General features: G+C 47.4%; 1 protein-coding gene across 2 annotated transcripts in view; it reads right to left on the reverse strand.

Moving 5' to 3' along the window:
• The window catches only part of TRAPPC9 (trafficking protein particle complex subunit 9), a 509572-nt gene that overhangs the window by 359906 nt on the left and 130354 nt on the right, over positions 1-19312 (reverse strand). For both annotated transcript variants that reach the window (XM_024741252.1, XM_024741251.1), the window contains 3 exons: positions 18709-18841; positions 16496-16659; positions 3862-4014 (listed from right to left, as the gene is read on the reverse strand). In XM_024741252.1, coding sequence (XP_024597020.1) covers positions 3862-4014; positions 16496-16659; positions 18709-18841 — 450 coding nt within the window. The remainder of the gene's footprint in view (positions 1-3861; positions 4015-16495; positions 16660-18708; positions 18842-19312) is intronic.

Genomic DNA, 19312 nt, shown 5'->3' on the forward strand with positions numbered 1-19312 from the left:
GCTCAGACTGAACTACACGGAGCAATGCATTCATTATCCACCGACCAGACTCTGCAGAAGTCCTTTGTGGGCCTTGGTGTCCAACTTTTTCTTTCCTCTACAGAGCTTGCCCGGGTGTGGACATTAAGATTCTGTGTCTCAAACTCTACGATTTGCTATGTAAATGACCAGCCGGAGTGTCTATTAACCATTATCAATAGAGAGGGCATCTCACTTAGAATACTGTATTTGCCAGACCACTAGATGCATTAATGCAAATTTATGTAAAAGTATATTACTTTAACACACTATAAAAAAGTATATTCTGGGACTTCCCTGGCAGTCCAGTGGTTAGGACTTCGCCTTCCAATGCAGGCGGGTTCGATCCCTGGACCCCTGGTCGGGGAGCTAGGATTTCACATGCCTCGGGGCCAAAGAGCCGAAACAGAACAAAAGCAATATTGTAACAAATTGAGTAAAGACTTTAAAAAATGGTCCACATCAAAAACAAAAACAAAAAATCTAAAATAAGAAGTATATTCTAATTCTGTTCTACTATAAATACCATAAACTATGATACTGTATTACAAAAATAAAAACACATATATCAGTACAAAAATAAATAAAGAGGGCATCTAATTTTTATTTATTCATTTATTTAATTTTTGGCTGCATTGGGTCTTCGTTGCTGCACGCAGGCTTTCTCTAGTTGCAGTGAGCGGGGGCTACTTTTCGTTGTGGTGCGTGGGCTTCTCATTGCGGTGGCTCCTCCTGTCGTGGAGCATGGGGTCTAGGTGCACAGACTTCCGTAGTTGCGGCTCACAGGCTCTAGAGCGCAGGCTCAGCAGCTGTGGTGCACGGGCTTAGTTGCTCTGCGGCATGTGGGATCTTCCTGAATCAGGGCTCGTACCCGTGTCCCCTGCACTGGCAGGCAGATCCTTAACCACTGCACCACCAGGGAAGCCCAAGAGGGCATCTAATTAATTATAACCATGCTCTGTTGCACACCTGTACTATATCTAACTGACAGGAACCTAGGCCAGCCTTACATTTACAAACCACTTGGTAAACCTACTTCTAGCTCTCTTTGGTTTTATTTTAAAAGAGAGAAGAAGGTATTTTCAGACTATAAATCCCAAGTTGCAATTTTACTTTCAGCACAGAGGGCAGAGACAATCCTTCAGAGCTCTGTAACTAAAGGCAGAAACATAACAAAATATGTCCACATTGCACACATAAACTCAAGGAGCCACCAAAATAAAAGCAGCTTCAGCCTCCACCTGGAGGCCTTCCATTTGCTCTCTCTCAGGAGTAGCCTGCCCCAAATGTCAGCAGCACAAGTAACGATCAGCTTTCCCTCACGTCTCACATCCAGATGGTCTCAGCTAGGCATCCACTTGCCCAGACAGACCCCCGGGATAACAACTCATCAAGCATTGCCTGGACAGGTGTCAGGCACCACTGATTCTGCTAAACTCCCTTCCTGGGAAAAAGAAAAGTCAGAAACTCTGTCTGTAACCCTCTGTCTACTTATAGAAAGATGCAGTCCAGTGGTACAAAGCCATTTAGAGACAGAAAAGAATATCCATTTCATCTGATACTTTTTGAGTTCTGGTATAATGTTAAATCCACATGACATTTTCCATTTCTAGTGTGTCCAACAGTAAACTTATTTTCCTACCTGCATTAATAATACAAATGTTATTTAAACACTCCAGAGAGTACAGGAGAAGAAATTTCATGGAGCGTGCTATGGACTTAGAGTAGGTGTCCCCCCAGAATCCCTGTGTTGAAGCCCTAACCCCAATGTGACAGCACTAGGAGGCGGGGCCTTTGGGAGGTCATTAGGGTCAGACGAGGTCAGGAGGGAGGAGCCGCCACACCGAGGGGGGAGGGGAAGAGGAGCTCATCCACTCCCCTCCCTCCAGGTATGCCGTCTAGGTAATGTGAATACAGGACCTCCTGAGTAAGACAGATGAGGTCCTTCTCCCTGTGAAACTTCTAAGGTAAAGGACAGAGGCAGCAGGACAGGAAAAACCAAACAAGACGCTTCCAGGGAACAGGAGCTGTCCATAATGTGGGGGGACCCGACAAGAATGGCAGTGGGCGGGGTGTGCTGACCCAGCCGACGCGGTCCGGGTAGCCTCTCCACCGGGGAGACAACTGAAATGAGATGTGAATAGTCAGGTCTGCGTCCACACGTATGTCCACCTAGTCTCTGGGGGTGAATCTCACTGCACCACTGGCCAGAGATCTCCGGGCCTCGGTACCTGCTGCTCCTTGAAAGGCCTGTGGAGCACAGGCTTTTTTCTTCTCCTAGGATACTCCCCAGTTCAGGCCCAAGTCACACCCCAGCTCTGGGAGGCCCTCCCTGCAGGACCCTACTGACAAAGTGAGCTGCATCTCAGTTACACCCCTGAGTCTCAGGGTGTTCCAATCACATATTTATGTTTCTGGCTGACCCTCTGGGCAACAACAGGCCACAGAGCAGTTACGAGGACAGACTCTGGAGCCGGGCTGCCTGGCTTCACAACCCAGCTTTGCCACTTCCTAGCTGTGTGACCTTGGAAAAACTGTACAGCCTCTCTATGCCTTACTGTCCCTATTTGTAAAACGGAGCTATTAATAGCACCTATTTCATAGGGCTGCTGTGAGGGTTCAGCGAGTTGATCTATGCACACCTCTTAAATGTTAGCTGCTGTTATTACTACTGCCCAGGGAACAGACCTTGACTCACTCATCTCTGTTTTCCAAGAGCCCGGTCAAGTGCTTGTCTCTAATAAGAGGTGATTAAATGTCTTGTAATGTCATAAATCTGTGATGGGGGTGGGGGGGGGTATAACTAACACTTGTTGACCCCTTACCATGTTCCAGGTGAAGGGCAAATCCTCACAACCGTAGAAATGGGTATTACTGTCATCTTATCAGATTAAGGCACAAAGAAGTCAAAGTCACATAGTTGCTAAGTTCTAGTAACAGAATCCGTTGACCGTCTCCAATAACACCCTTTGACTGAATGTGGCCCCCCAAATTCATATGGTGAAGCCCTAACCTCCACTGTGACTATTATTGAAGACAGGGCCCGTGAGGAGGTAACAAAAGTTAAATGAGGCCACAGGGTGGGGCCTTAGTCTGATAAAACCGGCGTCCTTCTAAGAAGGGGAAGAGACACCAGGCTCGCTCTGCCGCGTGAGGACACAGTGAGAAGGCAGCTGTGTGCAAGCCAGGAAAGGGCCCTCACCAGAACCTGCCCATGCTGGCACCTTGATCTCAGACTTCGAGCCTCCACAGCTATGAGAAAAGAAGTTTGTAATTGTAGCCATACTGTCTGTGGTATTCTCTTGTGGCAGCCTGAGCTAACTAACACGCCCCACGATGACTCCCAATGAAAGCATGAATGCATGCTGTATCATCGGACATAATTAATCTATGGAATCTTACCCCTAATCAGCTAGTCCTAATGTTATAACAAAAATAAATTCTCATTTTTCTCCACACTCTATTTCCTTATAGAAATCATTAGACTTTGAAGTAGAACTTCATAATCACAGCTAATTAGATGTCTAAGGGATCACAGCAGTTATGCTTGAAGAAAAATGCAGTAATTCCTACATTCCACTAATTTAGGATGACCTCCTGGCAAATGAGAACAAAATAGTAAAGAGTGTGAATTAAGAAATCGCTCAACTGAAAAGTACTTTTATTACTTTCCCTGTGCAGAGTACCTCACTCATTAAGTACGTGCCCAGGAGAAGTCTCAAGCCGCTAGAGCTAATGAACGACAAGCACGTTACCGAGAGAGCAGCGGGGCGCGAGGCAGGGTGATCGCTGCCATGTGACTGGGGACCGCGATGTGCTGATCAAAACTGGGGAGGAACTTACCGTCGCTGAGGTCTTGGAGGAGATTCTCTTGGCAAGAGAAATCCAGCTTCACTTTGATGCTGACGGTGAAAGTGGCCACCTTTCCAGGTTGCAAGGGAAACTGGGCAAGGGTTTCTTCTAGTTTCCAGCTCAGGAAGTCACCATATAATTTTTCTACAATGACAGCAATAAAGGCGATAATGAGGATGCAACTGAGGCAGCAGGAGGCTTAGCTATCCCGGTAGAAAATTCGGATGCACCTTCCAAAGCAAAGAAAGATGCAAACCATTTAAAATGTGATGGATCTGGGCTTCTCTGGTGGCGCAGTGATTGAGAGTCCGCCTGCCGGTGCAGGGGACACGGGTTCGTGCCCCGGTCCGGGAAGATCCCACATGCCGCGGAGCGGCTGGGCCCGTGAGCCATGGCCGCTGAGCCTGTGCGTCCGGAGCCTGTGCTCCGCAACGGGAGAGGCCACAACAGTGAGAGGCCCGCGTACCGCAAAAAAAAAAAAAAAAAAAAAAAAAAAGAAAAAAAGTGATGGATCAAAGTACCAGAGAATTCCAGGATCACAGCTGTTCCAAGGCCTGTGTCTATGAGCACTGCCCCCGTGGAGCAGCTTTCTCTCCCCAACAAGAGCCATGCACTCTTGTTCTCATGAACAGAGTCAGAGCTCAACCAGTACTTTCTATGTTCTATCACCTTAAAGAGAAACAGATCCACGTTTAGTGGGAGAGAGACACTCTTCAGGAAACAGGAACACAAAATCAGAAAGGGCCTTTTTGGGGAAAGGGGGGCATCCTTAGCTCTGCGGAGTCAGATGGCCTTGGGTTTGACGCCTTTTTGCCTCTGACCACCTAGAGCTGGATGGGGAGTGATGACTCGTCCATGTCAACATTTCTTTGTGTATGAAGTGGGGGTGACAACTCCTACATCACACGGCTGTTTTACAGATTAAACTAAGTGGTGTCTGTAAAGCACTGTGTACACTAAAGCTGAAATGTGCTGAGAGGAGGAAGGAGCCCAGGAAGGAGACGGGGTGGGGGGTGGAGGGGCACCGGTTGTGTCAAATGGAAGCAGCTGTGTCACCTGTGTGGCTCCCCCTCCTGCCAGACGATCCCTGCTTCATTACAGACCGGGAGGAACGGGTGTTTAAGGCCTAGAATCAAGTCCAATATTACCACTGCCTTGACATGTGGTGAAACCAGGAGGGCCTGGAACAACCTCACTGCAAGTTCTCCTCCTGACTCTGCTCCCGGGGATACGGTCCCCTGACAAACAACCCTCCTATCCCGGGGACCAGACGAAGCTCCCGCTTAGCCCTGAGGGTGGGTTTCAGTTCCCTGCCAGCCAAGCACAGCCCCCTGTGGGAACCAGGGGACACCCCACCTTGTTGACAATACAAAGCCTGCCTCCCCGCAGCCTCTGGTTTCCCTCTGTTCCCTGCATGGCGGGCTGTGATCCCATCCATCCAGCATTGGGCACTACGTGTGTGTCCATCCTCCTGGCCCTGGGGGGCAGGAATCCCTCCACACCAGCGAGGTGAACGGGAGGCCTTCCCGCTGTACTTCTCAGTCCCCTAATCCGCCTCGCTAATCCCCCCTCCTGCTGTCCCTCGGTCCCAGACAGGGGAGCCACCTGCTGCGGTCCCTGCCTCTGGGTTACCTTCCCACCTCCCTTTAAACAAACCGACTCTCTGTGCTAAATCCCCTCCGTCAGAATAAGGCAACGGACACCTAGAGAGAGTAACTTGCCCGTGGTCCAAAACTAGGGAAAAGTGCCAGAATTCTAGGTCCAAATGATTCTAGAGCCATGACATTCACTTCCTGCATGAAGGCCCATCAAGGTGGGGTTAAAAAATAAAGTCACCCTCCTGGGACCCAGAAATCAACATTGCAAGAGTCCAGTGGAAGACAGGGAGCTTGATCGAGGTCCATATTGAAGAAGAAAGACCTGTGAGGTTTGCTAACTGCAAGAACACGAGGCCACACTGTGCTATAAACGCAAAGTAAGTTCATGTCTTCCTGTCCGGGGTGTGCTCCCTCCAGAACTGGCTGAGCTCCACTCAGAACACGTCTAATAGAGCACATTTATCCTCAGGGTATCCTTAAATAGGAACAGATCAGGGGAGGCGTCCTTGAGAGGTGTTGAGAAACCACATCACATTCATTTATTTACTTAGTTATTCACTGAACGCCAGACACTTTCCACATGTGAGTTATCTCACTTAATCCTCACAATAACCCAGCGGAGCTGTGGTCGTTTATCCCCCTTGGAAACCAAGGAAGTGCACGTCCTTGCTGGAGGTCATCCAGCTGGGAAGGAGAGGACCTGGCATACAATAGGTGCTCAATTAAGTGTCCGGTGTACAGCGGCATCACCAATTCCACTAGTTTACAGGGTGTTCAGATTTTTTAGTAGACTGATATCACTACATCATTTCAGAATGATCTAAACACAGAGGGGCAGCTGGGAAAAGGGTGATGGGACTGCTGAGGGTGCTGGTTCCTGGGAGGTAAGATTTAAGGACAACGTGAACGATTAATCACTGCAGGCCGGGACACTTGGGCACCTGACAGTAACCACAGGTCCAGGGAAAACCTCCGGGAGAGACTGCTAATCAGACCAGACCTGAAGATGAGGAGAGGCCAGGCAGGTTAAAGAGCAGTGGGACGCGTGGGGTTGACTCTGGACTTGGCGTGTATGTGTCTACACACCCTCCTGTGCGTGTGACGCATTCAATGGACATTACACTCAAAACACCTCCATACACGCTGGTCTTATCACCCTCCTCCTATAGAACGAATACTGTACGGAACACACAGATTCTAGATGTTTGCTGGCGATGATTTTACTTTTGAGTATGTGGCAGGAGCCTCCTCTGATTAAGTTTTACAAACTGACCTGACCGCTAGTCCTGCTGGATATATTACTCTCTGGGTATTTTGCCAGCATCCGACTCCACAGCGGAAGTTACTGCCTTCCCTCCCAAAGCACTAATGGTACCAAAATCCTCTCGATGACCTAGTAACTCACATTCTATAAGTATGTGTGAACCAGGTTAATACATTCTTTGTCTTTATTTTTCAATCCCACAGATTAATTTGGGATAGAAGGGTATATGACATACCAGGCGACATGAAGCCAGGGCAGAAAACCGTTCGGGCCCTGCTTGCTGGAAGCCCAGATCCCAAAGCCCCAGGACTATAGCAGTGCGTGCTAACTTCTTTAAACAGCCTCTCCATCTGCCACAGCAGCTCTGGCCAACCTTTCTGTGAAATGGCGATACCGGCCAAGATACTGAGGCCCCACAAAGGCCCCCCTCCCAAAGCTTCTATTGGGCCACTTCTGAAACCCAGGCGCCAAGACCCGGGCTCTCATTCAGTTCTGTTCCCATGGACGGGCAGAAACTAGGTGAGGGCTCTCAGCGCATCTCCTGCTGCACCATCATACGTGGGTCCTGACAGGACTGAAATGCCTTGGGAAGAACAGTCCGGGTTCATCCCTGCCTTTCCTCCTCCCCTTCCCCACGTTCACCCGCTGTGCCCCTACTACCACCCACACGTGCTGCCCCCTCTGCCGGGAGTGCCTGGCCCACCAACCCCGTGTGGCGCTGCCACCTCCTCCCAGCTCTCCTCTGCTTCTGTCCTCCCCCAAACGTGCAGGCGGGGTGTGGCATGAACGCTGCAGGAGACACTGAAGAAACTGAGTCTTTTTTCCCCAAGACACTTGTACACTTTGACCGTGCTAAGAAGGAAAAAAACCGTTTTTTTACGAGATTTATTTTTTAAGTTTTGCCCTGTATTGCCACAAAGTGTTTGTATGTGTGAGGTTTTTTTAAGAATTACATAAAAATGCCATAACACAAGCAACTCGAAAAAAGACTAGAAAACTTGGCAGGGAGGGTAACTCTTACTGTTAACTCCTTCATGGGCCTTCAGCAGGCTCCTTAGCGAGCCCCTCGTGTCCTGAGAATCAATCAGCTAACAGGTTCCCCTGGGTGGCCAGGGACAGAGGAGCCAGCAAGCTCCCCACTGTCAGAACTGCCCACGGCCTCCCAGGCTGCTTCTCACCATCTCACCTCTTCTGCTCTCGTTCGCTGTGGGATGAGCAGGGTTTAATGCCAGAACACCCTTGCTCATCTGGTGGATCGTTAAATTTCACCATTCCAGGAAAAAGTTGAGAGCAAAGAGCAAGCTAAGATGGCTTCTGAACAGCTCAAGGAGAGATGGACCCAGGCACCTGCCTGCCTCAGGCGCAGCGTGAGTTTGTGTATTTCAAGTCGGCCCCGCCCACGCTGAGTGCTGGCTTCCCAGCCCCACAGACACTCTCCCTGTACAGCTATCACGAAGCAGAAGCAGCAGCTCATTTCCCCACTTAAAGGGAAGGGAACTTAGCAGGTACCCATCACCCACCACGTGCCAGGCACTGTGCTGGGCACCCCAGAGGCACTACCAGTCCTTCTGGAATCACCAGATGAGAGCAGAGCTGGGCCAGGGGTGCCCAGGCTGCAACGCTAACCCACAAGCACTCAGCGGCCTGCTCAGGGCAGCCACGCAGGGGTCACTAACAACAAGGGGCTGGGAGCCAAACCCATCCGACTCCAAAACCCATCTCTCAAGTCACCGGCTGAAGAGAGGCCGTGCTACCACCTGCCCTGACAGAGGGAACAGCAGAGCAACAGGAAAGGGTCAAGGGCAGCACACAAGCCGCGTGGAACCACGCTGGCTGCTCCCGCTACGTGCGCAGGCAAACGGCACAGCTCAAGAAGAGACCTGAAAACTGCCACCTAACCCCCGCCCCCAGCCCCAGAAAAGGCCAGTAGCTAAATAAGGTTCAAAGCCCTGTGTTCAGTAACCCACTGCCTCCAAGCTTAGGGTATACTCAGAAAGGGTGCTAGCTGCACTGCTTATTTCTGTGTTAAGTTCCGTGGCTTAAGAGTGACACATTCAGACAACAGGCAAGTCCACCCGTGGGGAACAGCTTATTCACCTTCTGCGGCCAAACAACTAAGGTATTTAGAGGAATTCACAGCGCACAGACTCTCCTCCAGCTGCAGCAGGACAGAAAGCCGAATAGCTTCATTGTCGGATTTAATATGTTTTTACGCCTCAAAAGTGGGCCTTTCTGGTTCTTTCCTTCATTACTATGCTACAAAATGGAAAGTCCAGAGGGGCTTTTCAAAATCCCATATAATGATAAGCTATCAGGAATAACAGGATAAACATAAACCAAGAGAGTAGCATATGTCACTAATTTTCCCCCCTGTGGAATTCTGTTTCAGAAATAATAGTCATTATTTTAATGCTAGAGTTTAGTTTCATGCAGTCAAGTCATACTGGTTATGTGACACTGACACTACCAGAGGAGTCATTACTGCTGCTGACCTTCAACATCTGAGGACCTTTCATTTATGCTTCTAATTGCAGAGACTTTGCCACAATGCTGATGAGAGCAGGAAGCAGCAGGGAACGGCACCTCAGCCAAAACACTTATGAGCTGTTCATTATACCCACATGGAGCCGTTGCTTTTTGTCAAAAAATTAAGCTGTAAGTATAAAGAAATTACGGGATGTGTATATGTATTTATGTACACAGGTGTGTGTACATTAGTGTTTGTACACACACTCACGGGTATCTCAGAAGATCTGTTGAAAAGCAAATACAGTAAATGCATCTCAATTTGGGCTTAATTGTAATAAAATTTATGACTACTTAAGTAAAGGCAGAAGTTTGGCTCTTTGAAAACCTACAAATAGAGACGTGCTCACAAACAGACTGAAATTAGAATCACTCCATGACAAGGGCGGGTGAACCCTGTCCTGATGGGTGGATTGTAAATGCTCAGCTACAGGTCAGGAGCTTGTGATGGGGGAACACACGTGCCCCATAAGTGCCCAGATGGCAGTTCAGACCCCTGAGAGGCCCACAAAGTCCTGTGTGTCTCTTAAGTGTCCCTGATCCCATATACTGCAAATGCAAAAGGATTTTTTTTCTTTTTTTTTAACATCTTTATTGGAGTATAATTGCTTTACAATGGTGTGTTAATTTCTGCTGTATAACAAAGTGAATCAGCTATACATATACATATATCCCCATATCTCCTCCCTCTTATGTCTCCCTCCCACCCTCCCTACCCCACTCCTCTAGGTGGTCACAAAGCACCGAGCTGATCTCCCTGTGCTATGCGGCTGCTTCCCACTGGCTATCTATTTTACATTTGGTAGTATATATATGTCCACGCCACTCTCTCACTCCATCCCAGCTTCCCCTTCCCCCTCCCCAGGTCCTCAAGTCCATTCTCTACATCTGCGTCTCTATTCCTGTCCTGCCCCTAGGTTCTTCAGAACCTTTTTTATTATTATTATTCCACATATATGTGTTAGCATACGGTATTTGTTTTTCTTTTTCTGACTTACTTCACTCCGTGAGTCTGTAAGAACAGGGATTAGAACAAGACAGGAAAGCAAGGAAGATGGAGGAGAAAAACACAACAGGGAGACAGCCTCATCCACCAGAGGGCCGACAGCAGAAGTAAGAAGAACTACAATCCTGCAGCCTGTGGAACAAAAACCACATTCACAGAAAGATAGACAAGATGAAAAGGCAGAGGGCTATGTACCAGATGAAGGAACAAAATAAAACCCCAGAAAAACAACCAAACGAAGTGGAGATAGGCAACCTTCCAGAAAAAGAATTCAGAATAATGATAGTGAAGATGATCCAGCACCTCGGAAAAAGAATGGAGGCAAAGATTGAGAAGATGCAAGAAATGTTTAACAAAGACCTAGAAGAATTAAAGAACAAACAAACAGAGATGAACAATACAATAACTGAAATGAAAAATACACTAGAAGGAAATCAATAGCAGAATAACTGAAGCTAAAGAACGGATAGGTGACCTGGAAGACAGAATGGTGGAATTCACTGCTATGAATGAAAAGGAATGAAGACAGCTTAAGAGACCTCTGGGACAACATTAAACATAACAACATTCGCATTATAGGGGTCCCAGAAGGAGGAGAGAGAGAGAAAGGACCAGAGAAAATATTTGAAGAGATTATCATCGAACATTTCCCTAACATGGGAAAGGAAACAGCCACCCAAGTCCAGGAACTCAGAGAGCCCCATACAGGATGAACCCAAGGAGAAACACACTGAGACACACAGTAATCAAATTGGCAACAATTAAAGACAAAGAAAAATTATTGAAAGCAGCAAGGGAAAAACAACAAATAACATACAAGGGAACTCCCATAAGGTTAACAGCTGATTTCTCAGCAGAAACTCTACAAGCCAGAAGGGAGTGGCATGACATATTTAAAGCGATGAAACTGAAGAACCTACAACCAAGATTACTGTACCCGGCAAAGATCTCATTCAGATTCGACGGAGAAAGCAAAAGCTTTACAGACAAGCAAAAGCTAAGAGAATTCAGCACCACCAAACCAGCTCTACAACAAATGCTAAAGGAACTTCTCTATGTGGGAAACACAAGAGAAGAAAAGGACCTATGAAAACAAACCCAAAACAATTAAGAAAATGGTCACAGGAACATACATATCAGTAATTACCTTAAACGTGAATGGACTACATGTTCCAACCAAAAGACACAGGCTTGCTGAATGGATACAAAAACAAGACCCATATATATGCTGTCTACAAGAGACCCACTTCAGACCTAGGGACACATACAGACTGGAAGGGATGGACAAATTCTTAGAAAGGTATACCCTTCCAAGACTGAACCAGGAAGAAACAGAAAATATGAAGAGACGGACCACAAGTAATGAAATTGAAACTGTGATTTAAAATCTTCCAACAGGGGCTTCCCTGGTGGCACAGTGGCTGAGAGTCCACCTGCCGATGCGGGGGATACGGGTTCGTGTCCCGGTCTGGGAAGACCCCACATGCCACGGAGCGGCTGGGCCCATGAGTCATGGCCGCTGAGCCTGCGCATCTGAAGCCTGTGCTCCGCAACGGGAGAGGCCACAGCAGTGAGACGCCCGCGTACCGCAAAAAAAAAAAAAATCTTCCAACAAACAAAAGTCCAGGACCAGATGGCTTCACAGGTGAATTCTATCAAACATTTAGAGAAGAGCTAACCCCCATCTTTCTCAAACCCTTCCAAAAAATTGCAGAGGAAGAAACAGTCCCAAACTCATTGTATGAGGCCACCATCACCCTGATACCAAAACCAGAAAAAGGTGCTACAAAAAAAGAAAATTACAGACCAATATCAGTGATAAATATAGACGCAAAAATCCTCAACAAAATACTAGCAAACAGAATCCAACAACACATTAAAAGGATCATACACCATAATCAAGTGGGATTTATCCCAGGGATGCAAGGATTCTTCAATATACGCAAACCAATCAATGTGATACACCATATTAACAAACTGAAGAATAAAAACCATATGATCATCTCAACAGATGCAGAAAAAGCTTTTGACAAAATTCAACACCAATTTATGATTAAAAACTCTCCAAAAAGTGGGCATAGAGGGAACCTACCCCAACATAACAAAGGCCATATATGACAAACCCACAGCAAACATCATTTTAAAAAAAACCACACAACAGGAAACTTTTCTTTATCTGAAGAAAAGGGGGTCAATCAGAGGGGAGTGAGGGCGTGACCAGAGACCTGTGAGGGCCCCTGACGGGCGGCAGGAAGAGGAGGAGAAGACGTGGGGCTCGCAAGCAGGCCTCCCACGCGGCCAGGGCCCCGCGCACGCAGACCACCTGCAGGCAGAACACACCGAGAGCAGTCAGCACCCTCGGAGCAGGCAAGACGTGGGCACTTCACGCTCAGGGTCGTCCTCAGTGCTCCTGTGTCCTGCATTAACGCGGCAGCCGCGCAACAACCTGTGTGGTGGGAACTCGTGCCGGGTTCACTCAGCACCTCCTCTGTGACAAGCACTGTTCTTAGTTCCCGGGCCCCGGTGCTGCAGCAGTGAGGTAAACAGACCACCCCTACCCCCAGAAAGGCCTCTTACAGGTGTCGTTTTTACCTAATGAGAAAAAACTACCTGAAATACCACTCAGCTGGCACGTGGTGAGTGCTAGAAAGTAAAAGTTATTATTACTGCTGAGACATAAAATAACCCCAACAGCGCTACAAAGAAAATAACACGGACCCTGGAGGAGGGAGCGTTTAATTCCCTGTGGAAGAGCTTCACAAGGAGCTCACTCGTGTTCCCGGTTTAAGACATTTTCCCGTCTTCACATTCATAGTACATCATTTATTGATACTGACAGCTTTTTGGTACTGTAGAATATAAGTGACAGGAATTATTCCCTTTGTATATTTTGGAAGCAGATGGTTTATTTTCATTACTTTAATTCCACATGTAAATGTATGGCAGCTCGGGATGAGAATTAAAAAAGAATAACAGCTTTAATTTTTCACTTGCAAACGTGTTGTTTTGAATGGCCAGCCCGTACTACACATGATGGAACTAGCTGTGATCCCAGATACGTCATTTAACCTCTTCGGCCTTCACCTTCCCTATCCATAGAGTGAGGGTAATAATACTTGACCCCCTGCCCTCGAAGAGGCTAAACTGAGAGCTGGGCGAGAAGGTGACTGCTGACAGTGTTGGAAGGACCCAGCCCCGGAGGCTTCTCCAGGGATTCTGCCTGGTTCCCATGAGCGTTTCCAACCTCCCACATCGCTGCCAGTAAACGATGAGCGAGGGCTGACCAGGTAAATACGGAGAGTGGCCACCTCTCAGCCTGGGCAGGGATTGGCTGGAAAGGGCCATGAGAGGATTTTCTGAGGTGATGAGAATGGTCTGTGATATATCTTGATAAGAGTTTGGGTGAGACACACGTACTTGTCAAAACTTATCAAATGGTAACTTAAGGTTTGTGTATTTCACCCCATATACATTTTACCAAAGAAAAGTAAACAAACTTGAAGTCTAATTAATGATATGCATGCTAAAGTATTAATGGGTAAAATGCACATAAATCTACAACTTATTTTGAACGACGCAAAAAAAACAAGATGGATCAATGGATGGATAGGAGGCTGGATAGCCAAACATTATAGAACCTAGACGGTGGGTTTGCAGTGTTCGCTGTAAAATTCTCTCCGCTCTTCTGTATGTTTGAATATTTTTATAATGAAAGGTTTGAGAGGGAGGGAATGGCTGATACAAAGAATAAGTTCCACAAGAGTTCAAAAGCGTAAGAACACCAAAGGCAGGGGAACGCACTCGCTGCCTTTGAGAGACTCGCACCTGGCTGGAGGGAGACCAGACCACAAGCAATGACAACTCAGAATGAAAGGGGCTCCTCAGAAGTCACCCGGGCCTCTGAGACGACAAAGGGGGGCCCCAGTCACCCAGTCTAGGAAGGCTTCCCAGAGTGACCACGAAGCAGAAACCCCAGGATACGTTAACTGCAGAAGAGGAGGCAAAGGCAGGAATAGAAGTTAGCAAGTCGGCTCCTAGTGAGAGGAGATGGTTTATCCTCAAGTTTAGAGAGACAGCACGAACGTCCAGGAAACTGAAACTAGCTCCTAACGGTCAACGTGACGAGAGTTTAAGGGGAGAGGTGGCTGAGGCTGAGGCTGAAGCTTGGGGCAGAGGCCAGGGATACGGGGTCTGGGGCGCAGGGACAGCAGGGGTTTCCAAAGGAGAACCCTGAGGAGCTGTGCTTCGGAAAGAAGAAGCAAGTTTGTAATGAATAATGGACACGTGGTTACCATTTGGGTTTATTTGAGAAAAGGAAGAGATATTTTCCAGTTGCTAAGCTGTGAAGGCAAGGTAAATCACAGGAGATGTGGAAATTTTTACCATTATATACTCTGCAATTTTCTGCCATTCAATGCTCGCTTGTTCAAACATCAACCAACCCCTTTAACCACTTAATCAACTTCAGAATACCAGATGAAGGTATTTCATGTCAGGGAGGCATTTTCTACCTAATCCATATGCGTTTGCTCCTGAAAATAGGAGAGAAAGGGAAGAAAGGATGCGATTAAGGTAGGATCATCAAAATTCCCGAAAGACTCAGAGACACAAAACGCAATGACCATAAAAGAAAAGAATGATTAGGTGAACCATACTAAAATGAAGAACTTCTGCTTATCCAAGGACTTGGCTGAGAGAGCGCAAAGGCAGCGGGTAGAGTAGGAGGGGATATTCACAGCACACAGTTCCAGCAAAGAACTTACACTCAGGATCAAAGACACCCTGCAAGTCAGGAGAGAGGGGCAGACAGAGACAGCGAGAGAGACAGACACACAGAGACAGAGAGAAACAGAGACAGAGAGAAGGCAGAACACCCACCGGGAAAAAAAGGACAAAGCGCTGGTACGACAAAGGACCTGAGTATCCAAAACCACGTGAAAGGTGTTCAACTTCGCTGGTCATCAGGGAAATACAAATTAAACCCTGGTGTTAGAGCATTACACCCCACCTCCCTACCGTGGGTAAAATGACTACGATGCCACAGGGCAGAGGGGACTTGGGGCAGCCGTCACTCTCACACGATGACTGTGTAAATGGACTTTGGAAAAGTAGTTCTGAAGCCGAATGCCTGTGGCCCCATGGCCCAGCATCCTTTCCTGGAGACCCTCACGGAGATGGCGGCCTCGGCCCACCAGTGCCAGGAGCCCCGGGCCAGCAGCATCCTCAGCAGCGCCCAGGGCGCCCAAGCTCCCACTGGATGCCGGCCTCCCCTCGCTCCTACGTCAAAGGCATGTAAACACCCCGAAATCCCACCAGCTTGCTCTCCCCAGACAGTATAATTTCTCTACCTTTATTAAATGACCTGATTCTACCTCCACTTACCACTCTCGATGCCCTCCCCCCCCCCACACACACAATATATCCCCTCTTTGATCAGTACCATTCACTAACCACGAGCAGACCAGGTCCTCTGCCGCATGCTGCCTCACTTAATTCTTAGAACAACTTTTCATGGTAAGGACCACCTCCCCTGCTTACCCAGGAGGAAGCTGAGGCATGTGAAGGACAAAGAGCAAGTAAACAGTGAAGCCAAAGTTTAACACAGGTCTTATGGCACCCAAGCTACGTGTGCCTTAGCTCTAGGAAACAGAATCTGTCTTTAAGAGGGAGTGCACAGGCTCTAAGTGTTGAACCCACAGAAAACACTGGGCTGGATGGATGGATCCTAGATGGTAATGCTTCTGAACCTGCAAATGCTTCTCTTCATTCATTCATTCCAGGATACGCTTCCCGAGATCTGATCATCGTTAAGAGCACAGGGGATACGAAGGTGCATCCCGTGCTCCATTATCTTCCTTTGCGTGTTCTTCACGCATGATTAGGACAAAAATTTCACAGTGGTGTCAAATTAAAAGTGCAAGAGGGCCTCCCTGGTGGCACAGTGGTTGAGAGTCCGCCTGCCGATGCAGGGGACGTGGGTTCGTGCCCCGGTCCGGGAAGATCCCACATGCCGCGGAGCGGCTGGGCCCGTGAGCCATGGCCGCTGAGCCTGCGCGTCCGGAGCCTGTGCTCCGCAACGGGAGAGGCCACAACGGTGAGAGGCCCGCGTACCAAAAAAAAAAAAAACTGGAAGAAATTTTTAGGCTTTCTGAACGCTGGTTATCTAATGTGTCTCTTCTGCAAATAAAAAAGATAAACATTTCTGGGGTCAAACCTACTTAAATTCCCTACCTTTGGTGGTGAGAAGTTTTGAGGTGACTTCCAGTTTCTCCAGTGGCTCCATCCCAATATTTTCCAGCTTCACAACAAGGTGCTGAGTTTCTCCGTTGTAAAGCTGGACTGACACGTTAGTGGATATTTCATCACCAGAGGAAGGCTGCAGTGAATGTGCAGACCTAAAATAATAGTAATAATCATAATAGATTTTAGAAACACAGAAAAAAACAAAGGAAACCAATGGCATTTTAGAATTATTCACATCACCACACTTAAAACATTTCAGAAACAGGGACTAGGGAGCCTTGGCTTTAACATGGAATCAGCACCCAGCGTCCAGAACTCAAGGGCAAATTGCCACATGATAAGCGCTGTCTACATGCAGACGCGCCCTGGGTCACGGACCTGTCATCCACGTGATCGCTCTCACTGGGCCTTACTTTCTCAAGCGTGTGTGAAGCAAAAAAAAATCTTCATGATTGGACTATGGTGAGGACAAAAGTGAAACAATGAACTAATTCAAATGATCCGTGAGCATGCTGCACTCTTTGAAAATTTTTTTAAATCTCATGCTCAGAAATGGCCTGGGGAAATCCACTGATTTAAGAAGAAAACTTAAATGAACCATTCCAAATGATAACATGGGAAGTGGAGGAAAATGAAGAAAAATGAAAAGTACATACAACAGCCTCCACATCACGGGTAAAATCGACGAGCAACGCTGGCAACTCCTGACGGGACCCAGGGCAGCTGGCGGGTCCTCAGCACTGGTCAGCTGGGGCCCTGGACCAGAGGCCCCGAGCCTCGCCTGACACTCCCTTGAGGCTCCGGCACTACAGCCCTGGTCTGAAGCTCCAGCCTGAGTCCTACTGACTGTCACTCAATCCACAACGCTCATTACCCTGGTGTCTCCTTCCCAACCCACAGGCAGCAAACCCACTTCCGGGCAAGGAGGGACCGGTGACCACAGGGAAAAGGCTCTAGAGGCACAGTGGGGACGAAAGCCAGCCAACAACGAGGCAGGTGCGTGTGCGGGAGGTGGGGTTAAAAAGCGCATCCAAACCACATTTTCTGAAAATAACAGCATAAAGAATCAACGTGAATTCCTTTGCATTTTACACCTGTAAAGTTGTTCATGAGTCAAGAAATAAACTTTCTCTGTCAAGGAAGGAAAAGTGACTCCCGTCCTCACTATAAATGACTTCTTTCCACATTTTAGCAGGCAGTCCTTCTCTCCTTCTCAAGTGAAAGCTGTTTGTAGTCAATTTGAATTTGCAGAGAAGGTGTTTAGGAAAACTAAAACACAGCCTGCACAAATTACTCTGCCTCTCAAGCAAAGAGGATGCCAGCCCCTCTGGTACGGTGGGAAAAGAAGGAGGGAGAAAGCAGAGAACCATGCAGCCTGGCCACAGGCCTGGCCCGGACACAGGCGCTGAGTGTCCCAAAGCACAGCGTCCCACCCATCAGAGCCCTGAGCTGGGATGAGACGAGGCTGGCACTGAGAAGGGGCCCATCAAGTAAGTGACTGAGCTTTTGAAACATTTCAGAAAATACCAAGATATATTTTATAAAAACAGCCCAAAGGATAAACATTAAAGCATTATTCATATGAGCAAAAATTGAGACAATCCCAAATTCCAAAAGCAAGGAAATGAATGGTGATGAGATTCTGAGATACCTTTATGATGTAATTTTTTAAGCAATTAAAATAGAAATGTTTAGCTAATGTTATACATTTATGCAAGAAGTAATCTATGATAGTATATAAAATGTAGTATGATCTCAACTATTCAAACATTTTTTTAATGGATAAACAGTGGAAGGAAACACCAGAAAGCATTAATAGTAATTCACTCTGAGGTCTCCCTTTCTTCTTCATGCTTTCCTATAATGCTAAAGGGAAAAAAAAAAAAAAACTATTTTTTAGAAGATAAGACTTTTTCTTAAGTTCTCTAAAACCTCAACTGTTTCTCACCAAAATTACAATTCCAAAGCCTAATTTCACATTTTGTTCTGATCTTGGTAAGAAACACTTCAACTATATTCCAGTTTGCTGCAAGCAGAGCACACTGCCTACTGGTTAACTCGAAGAAACCCTTCGCCTCTATTCTGGTCGTAACGATCACAGGTTAACTCAGACTCTTGGGGCCCCTGCAGAAGGTGTACCGAACAGCACTCCTAGGTGCCCCTCTTGTCAGCAAGCAGACCCAGTGCTGCGCGTGCTCTACCTGGGCAGAGACGTGCTGATCTGCAGTCTGGGCAGAGCAGGGATGACTTCCACCGTGGAGCCGCTGGTCTTTATTCCCGGGAGATTGTCCAGCAAACAGTCGCTAAAGACACCAAAGACCGTGGTGTGGTAACCTAGGGACAAAACGCAAAGCTTCACCACCTGAAAAGGCTTCATGAGACACCCACGCCTCAAGGCAGCCCCGGGGTGACAGGAACGCAGGGTCCCTTTCCGACCTGAGTTGAGATTTAGGCCCCGTCGCCTGCCAGGCTCGCCCACAGCTCCCACGCTCAACCCCAAGACCCTCAGTTTCCTTGACCAGGGTGCAAGCAGCACCTGCGTGCCCACTTCACAAGGCTGGCTGCGTCCAAGCAACAGTGTATAAACTATAGATCTCACAGAGCTTAATAATTAGTGTCTCATCCCTTTACCAAGTTGCTTTTCAAATTTATCCATCTCTAAAATGAAAATGATAGTTTGTATTCCTTTCCAGGACATAATGTAACTTAATAAGTATTTGAAAAAAATGATTCAAAATCTTCTGTTGAGAGATGAAAGTTCAAGAGTCAGTTACTGTTTTTATAGCTGTTACGTGATATGGCAAA

The sequence above is a fragment of the Neophocaena asiaeorientalis genome, unplaced genomic scaffold (assembly GCF_003031525.2).
Source record: "Neophocaena asiaeorientalis asiaeorientalis breed wild unplaced genomic scaffold, Neophocaena_asiaeorientalis_V1.1 scaffold177, whole genome shotgun sequence".
Classification (NCBI taxonomy): Eukaryota; Metazoa; Chordata; class Mammalia; order Artiodactyla; family Phocoenidae; genus Neophocaena; species Neophocaena asiaeorientalis.